The sequence below is a fragment of the Orcinus orca genome, chromosome 3, assembly GCF_937001465.1.
Source record: "Orcinus orca chromosome 3, mOrcOrc1.1, whole genome shotgun sequence".
NCBI classification, from domain to species: domain Eukaryota; kingdom Metazoa; phylum Chordata; class Mammalia; order Artiodactyla; family Delphinidae; genus Orcinus; species Orcinus orca.
This window is the reverse complement of record NC_064561.1, coordinates 112,977,638-112,988,202: the sequence shown is the minus strand read 5'-3', so window position 1 is coordinate 112,988,202 and position 10,565 is coordinate 112,977,638. Positions and strand designations below refer to the sequence as shown.

General features: G+C 37.2%; 1 protein-coding gene across 1 annotated transcript in view; it reads left to right on the top strand.

The window, feature by feature from the left end:
• The first annotated feature begins 10,332 nt into the window (after positions 1-10,332).
• ADGRV1 (adhesion G protein-coupled receptor V1) overlaps positions 10,333-10,565 on the top strand; it is a 524,493-nt gene continuing 524,260 nt past the window's right edge. Inside the window, exon 1 of the mRNA XM_004263660.2 lies at positions 10,333-10,515. Within this exon, the coding sequence (XP_004263708.1) occupies positions 10,333-10,515 (183 nt within the window). The remainder of the gene's footprint in view (positions 10,516-10,565) is intronic.

Genomic DNA, 10,565 nt, shown 5'->3' with positions numbered 1-10,565 from the left:
GGTTGGACCAGGAGGGTGGGCATTTCCCACGTTCCCAGACCTCCCTTCTACCTATGCTTCCCATGCCAGGTACAGTGTTGTAGAGGTAAGTTGATATTGTGGTTCAAGTTTTGCAGGTCATCCAGGAACATCAGGAACCCCATTATTTTGTTCTTCAAATACTGTGTTGCAGTTCATTCCCCTTCCGACCTTGAAGTTAGAACCCATGATGGGTTTTCATTGTGCTTTTTGAACTTTCCTAGGTTCTCAACGTTTGCATTTACCACAAACATCCTCCTTTCATTCTATTGTTGCTGCTGTGAGGGTGAGTGGGTGGGAGGATGGGCTTTACACGGGCAGTCTAGTATACCCAATCTATTTCCTTTGGTCTCTTGACCATGTGGACGTTGAAGGCCTAGAGCCTGGAATCTGGCACTTGGTGGCATGCTGGGATGATTTCCTTCCCCTGAACCTTACAACTACCCTAGTGCTGTAGCTGTTCTTTTTTCCTCCCTTTAACAGTTGAGGGAACTTGAGGCCCAGAGAAGGGAATTGATTTGTCCAAAGTCACCCAGCTGGGAAGATGGTTGAGACTAGAGTAGAGCCCATGTCTGACTCCAGAGCCAGTACTTACCTCCTGGTTTAGAGGCATCTAGGGGCTCATAACCCCCAGAGGCCTTGGCAGTGTCCAGCTACAGGCTTCATAGCATCTATAGCAGGATCTTCAGGTATAACAGGAATGCTTTCCCGTTGTCTTATAAAATCAAATTCCTGAAACTGCAGGGAGGCAGTCTGCAAAGTGTGTGAGTGTGTGTATCCATATGTATGTGTGGGCACACACTTGTGCTTGTTTTTCTACCTTTGATTGGCATAAATAGTCTGAGGAGACATTGGCAGGGTACTGGAGAGCAAATTGTCTGTCTAAATAACAGCTGCTGGACAGATCCAGCCAATTGATGTCATGTAAAAATGTGGACTCAGATTTGCCAGTTCTGTAATTTTTCAAAATAGTCTAGAAATCCATTTTTTAAAATGCAAAATCTTCACATTTGATCTTGGCAAAAATTCTTTCAGTGTTATTTTGTAAACACAGTTTAGACTAAAAAACACACATCTCTAGGCTTCTTTGGGTTGAAATCTCTGGGTTTATATCATGAACCTCTCTCCCTTACCTGCCGTGAGTGCAAATAATTCATTTAGAAAATACAAGCACCTACCTGCTCAGTAAAAACAGATGATATTCATTAACTAGGTACAGAATAGAAAGAAACTCACACAAAGTGACTGAGAACCTTTCCCCACCTTTTTTCTTTAGGTTAATACTGAATCTCAGAGGAAAGACGAGAACTATTAGAGCTCTCATAGTGAGATCTTAATTTCAAGAAAATTACTCTTGTGACTTTTGTCTTTGAGTTCTATGAAGAATTAAAAATCGTATTTGTAGAGAGTTATGGGTGGCAAAAATCTATCTTTAAATTCTCATAACCTCTTTTCATAATTTGAGAAATGGTTTATAGATTGTTTTGGAAGATGGAGGGGTGCCATCTAATGGTGGTTCAAGAAACCTTCCTTTAGACACAGGATCCTTGTATTTCAAAGGAGCAAAAAGGCAAGTATGTCTTACTGCTCCTTGACAGCTGCCTTTCACACACTCAGATTTGGCGGCTGCGTGAACATATCTTGACTTAATTTATTGCTTCTGAGTTTGTCTCAAAGGGTTTAGTATAGTGAATCTTTCATTTTGCGTTTTGCCAAAGTGGCGTTGAGAGAGCACAGTTGAAATCCATAATCTTCTAGAGCTCCACATATGTGCTCTAGAACTGAAGCATCTCTACACTGTTCATCCTTTTTCCTTGATGGGCATTTGTAATCCAGATATGAGCAGCTTGAATGGTTTTTGTGATATGCTTATTTGGTGACTTATGAAAATGAGAGTACATGATCTCGTGGAAAATGAAGAAATTTTACATAGAAGATAGATTCCAGAGTAAATACCAAAGCAACTTGGAGGTAACAGAGACTATAAAGAGAATAGAAAATTTAAAAAAATAAGTATTTTCTGAAAGGTAAAAGAATGTTTAATGGATTAAAGGAAGAAGAACAGGATACCACTAAATTCTTAGAAATTGAAAACAGAGGGGCATAAATTAAAAAAAATTAGTAGAAGAATTGAAATTTAATGATGAATTAAATTCTCTGAAAGGGCAGAAATCAAAGGATTGGAAATTAGAATTAAAGATTAGAAAATCAGAGGGTTAGTCAGAGAATACCAATATCAAATAATAGGAGTTTTAGGATGAAAGAACAGTGAAAATGGAAGGAGGATAAATCATTGTGAAATAATATAAGAAAAATTTCCAGGTCTGAAGGATGTGTGTCAGATTGAAAGGAACTGACTGAGTGCTTAGCCAAATGGACAAAAATAAACCCATTCCAAGAAAAATCCTCTGCAATTTCATAACACTTTTGGACAAAGAGGAGAACATTCCAGAGAGGGGATGACACAAATATGCAAACACATATAATACTTCAGAATCAGAATGATTTTGGATTTCTTAACAGCAACACTGTTCCATTGAAAACAATGGAACAAGGCTTTCAAAATAATGAAAGAAAACTGTTTTTACCTAAAATTCTATACCCAGTGAAAGTATTAAGTGGAAGATTAATATTACGGTAATTTCTAATATGCAAGACCTAAAACATTTATCTCCACACACCCTTTCTTGGGAAGTTACTGGAGGATGTTCTCCATCAAAACAAGGGAATAAACCAAGTAAACCAAAAAAGAGGAAAACAGGGAATCAGCAAACAGGACATCAAACACAGGAAAGAATCAAAGGGAATCCCAGGATGATGTTAAAGGGGATCTCAAGATGACTCTTGTGTTTCAGGTGTAGAGATCATGCTTAATGTAGGTCTTAATTAATGTAGGTTTTATAATGTGTGATCTAGGAAGGTGCAGGTTTCCAGATTTGTGTCTACCGTTCCCTAGAGGGTGAATTGATAGGTATAGTAAAAGTCAGCAGAAACCATCATTTTATTGATGAGATCTACAATATTGACGGGGATGTAGTTGAGACGATAAATATGTTCCCATTATGAATGTCTACATCGAAGCCTAGTATTTACCTCTCTGTTAACCACTGTCTTGAAAAAATGTGTTTATTCCTGTAGTCTGTATGTAGAAGAAAACAGAATTCGTTGGCAGGCATTTTCTCCTATAGACGTACATTTTTTTTTTACGTGGACCATTTTTTTTTTTAAAGTCTTTATTGAATTTGTTACAATATATCTTCTGTTTTTATGTTTTTGGTTTTTTGGCCACGAGGAGGCATATGGGATCTTAGCTCCCCAACCAGGGACTGAACCTGCATCCCCTGCACTGGAAGATGAGGTCTTAACCACTGGACCGCCAGGGAAGTCCCTAGACATACATTTTAATATGTGTATAATAGATTCTCTCATGAGAGACAGGCGACATTGATAACTGTAATGGACTGTGGGTAGAAGAGGCATTTGGCAGGTGGGGGCTGGTGTGAGGGAGACTGACTTTTTATTGTTTAATTTTTGTTCCTTTTTAATATTGTACCACCTCTACATATGTTAAAGATGAATAACAATATATTCCTTAAAATTGTAAAGTAAGTAAAAAATAAAAAATAAAGGTAAGAAACATCATTTATAGTCTGAATAACTATGAGACTATTCCCTTTATCATTTTTTTTTTTTTAAGATTTATTTATTTATTTGGCTGCGTTGGGTCTTTGCTGTGCGTGGGCTTTCTCTAGTTGCGGCCAGCAGGGGCTACTCTTCATTGCGGTGTGCGGGTTTCTCATTGTGGTGGCTTCTCTTGTGGCAGAGTACGGGCTCTAGGCGTGTGGGCTAGTTGTGGCATGCAGGCTCAGTAGTTGTGGCTCACGGGCTCTAGAGCACAGGCTCAGTAGTTGTGGCGCACGGGCTTAGTTGCTCCGCGGCATGTGGGTCTTCCCGGACCAGGGCTTGAATCCCTTTCCCCAGCATTGGCGGGCAGATTCTTAACCACTGCGCCACCAGGGAAGTCCCTCCCTTTATCATTTAAAAGTATTTAGCATTTCCTCAATTTGTAACATTAGATTATTTTGCTTTTGAAAGTTGCACATTTAAATTCTATTTTGGTATGGAAGAAGGAAACGGCTAATTTTTTGTAGTACTCGCCAAATACCAGTAACACAGATTAAGAATTCTTAGAGGCTGAATAATTGATGATATGAATGATGAAACTTCTCTTGTTCCACAGGAGTAATTCTATAGTTTTAGAATGCTCTTTAGTAAATGTAATAGAATTCAAGTAATTCTAAACTTGAAAACCTTGCTCCATTAGGATCATATTTTCAGTATGAATTACCTGGTGGTCACACCGTGGGAAGATGCTTGCTATGGCATTGACAAGGCAACAGCTGAAGCTGAAAGGTCAATGTATCTCTTCAATTCATCACTAGTAATGTTTGTCTTTTCACCTTCTCCTGTCATTCACAGAGGTTGTACGGTTTTTATTGTGAAACTTAAAAAGACCAAATTACCTTTCACATTGATGAAGGGTTATGTATGAAAGTTGATCACTTCAAAATCATCAAAATCAGTTGAATTCTCCTGTTTTTCTTTACACTGTCGTCTATTGGGTCCTGATTCTCATTTATATATTTTATTCTATTTTGTTTATACAGACTTATCGAAACTTAAAGTAGAAGACTATTCCCATTTATTCAAAATATAGTATACTTGCTACCTTTCCTGAGGTACCTATTAATAAGAGGCAAGGTGGGAGGAAGGTAATATCCTAGATAAACAGAATTTAGAATTCAGTGATTATTATAACTTATTGTGGGGGCAGGTATTTTTTTATAAATGAAATTTAGTATGTTTCTGTGCTAAGTAATACAAGTGAGGAATGAAATTAGCAAATACCAGTAGATTTTCAGAAGGGAAGAAGAGCTAGGCATCAAGGGAAAAAAGCAAGAGAAAGGAATTAATGCCTGGCTAATTTGAAGAAGCATGATATTGGGGTTCCTTAGGACAATCAGAAGGGCATTAACTTTTTCAGAATGCTGAATCAGTGTGGTATACTCCTGTCCTGCTTTGTTCTATTGTGAAAGCATTTTTGGTTTGTCTATGTGTTCTAAATTTCCTCACTAGTAATTGTCCATTTCAAGGTGGAGGAGATAATATTGTAGATGGTGGTAATAATTGCATGAGAACAGGAAAGATAGCTGGTGTGGTGTCCTTTCACAAATGTTTAGAAAAGACCATGGCTGTTGAGTGTGAGAGGGGAGGAGGAGGGATCTTCCACTTGGTGTATCCTGACATGAGTTCACAATATCACAGGTTTGAATTTAATGGATAAATGTTGATGCTGGAAGTGACCGAATATCCAAACCAAGCTGGCTATAGCAGAAAATGTAATTTATTGCCTCAGCAACTGAAAAGGCAAGGGTAAAACTGGATTCAGGAACCTGAGCTCGATTATCAAGACTTGGCTCTTCTCCACCTCTTAGATCTGTCTTTGGCTGTGTTGGCTTCATTTTCAGACTTCAGAGAAAACTGGCCCCAATCAACATGATCCTGAGTCCAGCAGTAGAGGGAATCTGCATCTTTATGCTTAAGCAAAAGTCTCAGAATTGTCTTTAAAAATTTTTTTTAAAATTTTATATTGGACTATAGTTGATTTACAAGGTTGTGTTAGTTTCAGGTGTACAGCAAAGTGATTCAGTTTATACATATACATATATCTATTCTTTTTTAAGTTCTTTTCCCATTTAGGTTATTACAGAATATTGAGCAGAGTTCCCTGTGCTATAAACTAGGTCCTTGTTGGTTATCTATGTTATATGTAGCAGTGTGTATATGTTAATCCCAAACTCCTAATTTATCCCGCCTCCCCCAGCTTTTCCCCTTTGGTAACCATAAGTTTGTTTTCTAAGTCTGTGAGTCTGTTTCTGTTTTGTAAATAAGTTCATTTGTATCATTGTTTGTTTTTTAGATTACACATATAAGCGATATCATATTATATTTGTCTTTCTCTGTCTGACTTACTTCACTTGTGTGATAATCTCCAGGCTCCATGTTGCTGCAAATGGCATTATTTCATCAGAATTGTGTCTTGTTGGCTTTGATGGCCGATCTAAATCCTTTGCCCACCCCTGTGAGTATCTTGGAACCAAGGGCCATCTCTTGTGGGTCTTTGTGTCCTCAGTGATTAGCACAGGTGTTATACAGTGTATAGTAGGCACTCAGTATACAGATGTTATACCAAACTGTAAGCTGCTCTTCTGAAAGCAACCAGTTTGCATTGTTAGAGCTGTTCTAATATATTCCTGATTTTAGTTTTGAAGTATTTTTTGTAGAATTAGGTGACTAGTTGGTTAGGCTGAATATGCAAGAACCTGAGACTTTGTGTCTGCATGCTATCAGGACTCTATGCAAACTTCATAGTGTAATCCAGGAAATAAGAAAGTAACCTAAATCTCATATTGTTTTAACACAATAAGAGATTGATTAAGAGGTAAGAGATCTACTGGCAGGAACAATTTTCATTTTTTTTTTTTAATCATGCTGATCAGGAGTGGGAGGTGTGAGGGTAACATGGGTGATAGCTGGAAATGAGAGGATTTGAATATTGGAATATCATGCCATTGCAGAGCAGAGGAATGATTCAGTGAAGCTAAAATTATTCTTTCACAATTGTGACAGAATATGAATTAAGCACATAATGATCTTTAAACATATGTGGTTTGAAATTCATTTCATAGAGACGTTTAAAATAGGTGGTCTTGTGGGTCATGTAAAACATTCATTAAATCTAATAAGAGAAAAGTGACCTGAAATAGATGTAAGATTTATGTGTTGTGTCAGTTACTAACGCCTAGTTTTCTGAGTTTAATAAAGGGAATTCCAAAGGCTAGATTTTTAGTATGATAGAGGAAAATGTACCTAGTTACCCTAAAAAAGAAACTATTCAGCATTTGTGTAATTATGCCTGTCTTCTAATGGGAACTTCACTTTCAAAGCTTTTTCTTCATCTTCTAACTTCTATTGAATGCCAACTTTGCCTCAACAACTTTTCTTACAAGTTGAAAAGATGAAAGCAGAGGAGATTCAATTATCAATGATGTCACAGAATTTGAGGCATTTCCAGTGATGCTTGTTTGTTCATTTTGCATAATCTCAAAACTCACTGATGTGAGTCAATTTAAAATGAGTTTACTGACTTAACCACAAGATCTAATTGCCTGGGAGACTGCAGGAATGCACCATTTGAGCTCATTGGTCCTGACATTAAAAGACGTTAAATATTTAAAGTAGTCAAGAGAACTGTAGTTTTAGTTAAATAAATTTCATGTTTATCAGAATAATAAGGTGCAGACCTTTAGGAGATGCATTAAGTATGCAGTTTTATGGTAGTTTTGGTTATTGTGCATGAGTTTAAAATAATAGAAAGCTTGGAAACATGTAGCATAAATTACCTACCATGTTATTAAAGACAGAGATGTGTGATTTGTAGGAATAATGTGTAAGAAGCAGTCTAGTGTGGTTATGGGTAGAGCGTCTGGAGGTAGACTCCTGGGTTCAAATCCTGCGTAGCCACTTAGCTAAGTAACACTGCCTGTGTTAACTAATCTGTCTGTGCCTTAGTTCCCTGAGCTATAGAATAGGGTTAATGATATCAGCACCTTCTTCACAGATGTGTTGTGAAGATTAATTGTGTTATTGTGTATAAAGTACATAGAACAACACTATATAAGCATCTGCTGCTATGATTTCGTTCTATACGTCATGACATTTTTTTCTTCAGGATATATGGAATCTTAAATTGCTATATAGTAATATGTAGAAAAATATATGAGGACGTCTGCAGTAAGTTCAAGCGTATTGTATTGAAAAATTCAGTAATTAACTTAAAGCTACAAATGTGATCTATTTCATGTCTCCTCCAAGACACATCCCTCATAATTTCTCACACTCTTGGATAATGTATTTCAAAGGGTGTCTCAAGGATCAGTTGTATTAGAATCGATAGGGCTGTCTGTTAAATGCAGATTCCTGGGCCCCACCCTAAACTCACTGGATCAGAATTTCAGGGTTTGCAAATCAGCATTTTAACAAATGTTGGAGTTGATTGTTATGCATGAAAGATTTTGAGAACTTATGTTCCCAGTCATACATGATTTGTCCTTCTCATGCTATAACTCAGTCTCACTTTTTCTTACTTAGAACTTCAGGTGTCATCTTATTTCTCTCAACTCATGGTTCTATTACATCTCATGTTCAAGGATTTGAGATTTTTCTTTCAAAATTGCAACAGACCAAAGTTGTCTTTTTCTTACACCTCCAAGGCCTGGGTTGCTACCTCCTCACCCCTCCATTCTGTATTCTCTTTCTTGGCCCTAGTTTCTTTCTTTCCCACTATTTGTCATAAGTGAGATGTAAAATCATCCTGGCTTTAGAATTCCACAAAAGATCTTCAATTGTCTCTGGTTTAGCCCAGAGCTCCCAGTTTCCCACCTTACCTAGGCTTTCCTGTTTTCCTTCTCTTTCATCTTTTTTCTTTCCTTCTCTCTCAGTACACACTCTTGGCTTAGAAGTCGAGGAAGAGTTTGCAGTTGGTGAGGGCAAACTATTTTATTTCTTCTCCCAGGTCCCTTAGCCCCATGGCAGCTTTCTAAGAGAGAAGGCACAGGTGTAAAAAATGCCTCAGTGTTCCAGAATCTCTGTCCCTGTTGGTCTACGTCTGTTTCCTGGACTCTATCTGAACTCTGCATCCCTGTCTATGGATTTTGCAGCCATAAACATGTGAGACATCATTAGGCAATCCCAGACTGCACTGTTTGAATATACTCGACTGAGAAAATTGCATTTTAACCCTAAAATATATCAAGGGCTGGTTTATGTGGTAGTTCCTAAATAGAAAGCTATGTTTCGCCATGTGGAAATGCCAGATACATGAGAATTTTATTACTTCTTGACCAAGGTAAAGATTAATAGGAAGCATTTTGGCTCATAGAGTACATAATGCAACTCTTCTTTAAAACGCATGAACTTGTTATGTTCGTGTGACTGATCACATAATCCTTTGGAATCTTAATGATCCGTGAGATAAATTGTTCACATTTTTAGAGGTACATCTACATTACAAAATACCAGCTCTTTCGAGAGGCCACTGCACTGTTAGGCTTTTGAAAACTTGAATTACACAGTGTTAAAAGTAGGAACAATATTGATGACTCATAAACACACACATTGTACTAAGAAAACTATAAGAGTTATGGAAAAGAAAGAAACACTTTGCCAAATTTCCTTAGTTTTAAAGCAACGTGGACATTTTCTAAGAAGTGATATTAGTGTTTTAGCTAGGAAAATGGGAGAAATTTAAGTCCTGGAAATTTATGTGTTCTTTGAAAGGATTAGCATTTCCTTGCAATAACTAAAAAATTAAAAAGCATTCTCAAGACAAAACTATGGGAAAAGTAGATATAAACAAGATACAAACTTTTAGCTTCAGCTGCTTTATGTAACAGTTCCAAAAGTTTGCTCATATTTGTATAATCATCAAATAAATAATGTCCCATTAAGATTATCAATCCATTTGGTAATTTTTAGTTTTGACTTGTATTTTACGGTTTGATTTGGGAGAAGATGGGCTTTAACTCAACTTTCATGTTGTTGCTTAGGTTTTACTTAGAATAAATTGGAGGGACTTTTTTTTTAAGATTATTCTTTTTTAAATTAATTAATTTGTTTTTATTTTTGGCTGTGTTGGGTCTGTGTTGCTGCACGCGGGCTTTCTCTAGTTGCGGCGAGCGGGGCCACACTTCGTTGCGGTGTGCAGGCTTCTCATTGTCGTGGCTTCTCTTGTTGCAGAGCACGGGCTCTAGAGCGCAGGCTCAGTAGTTGTGGCACACGGGCTTAGTTGCTCCGTGGCATGTGGAATCTTCCCGGACCAAGGCTTGAACCCAGCTCCCCTGCGTTGGCAGGTGGATTCTTAACCACTGCGCCACCAGGGAAGCCCTGGAGGGACAAATTTTTTTAATAAACTAAATTTAATAGATAAGTTTAAGGCAAGTTATAACTATTATGTTAATATGTAAATTAAAGAACAAAAAGTACTTATGGATAGTAAACAGTACCGAAGAGGGTTGTGATTTTTGACTTATTTCTGTGATCACACATCTGCATTGGGTGGCTTAATATTTGATGGATTTTTATGTCTTAGTTGCTTACTAACTCTTCACTCTTATCTGTAGGTAATGCAACGTAATGAAAATATATTGGATATATTTTGTGAACGAAATCTTTTTTTGTTTTTTCCCTGTAGGGATGCCCTCTGCATCTTTATTAGTAAATCTTCTTTCAGCTTTATTCATCCCTTTTGTGTTTGGAGAAACAGAAGTAAGGTTTGCTGGACAAACAGAATTTGTAGTTAATGAAACAAGTACAACAGTTATTCGTCTTGTCATTGAAAGGATAGGAGACCCAGCAAATGTCACTGCAATTGTATCGGTAAGAAATGACAATAGTTCTGTTTTTACAGAAGTAGATAGGAAATGTTT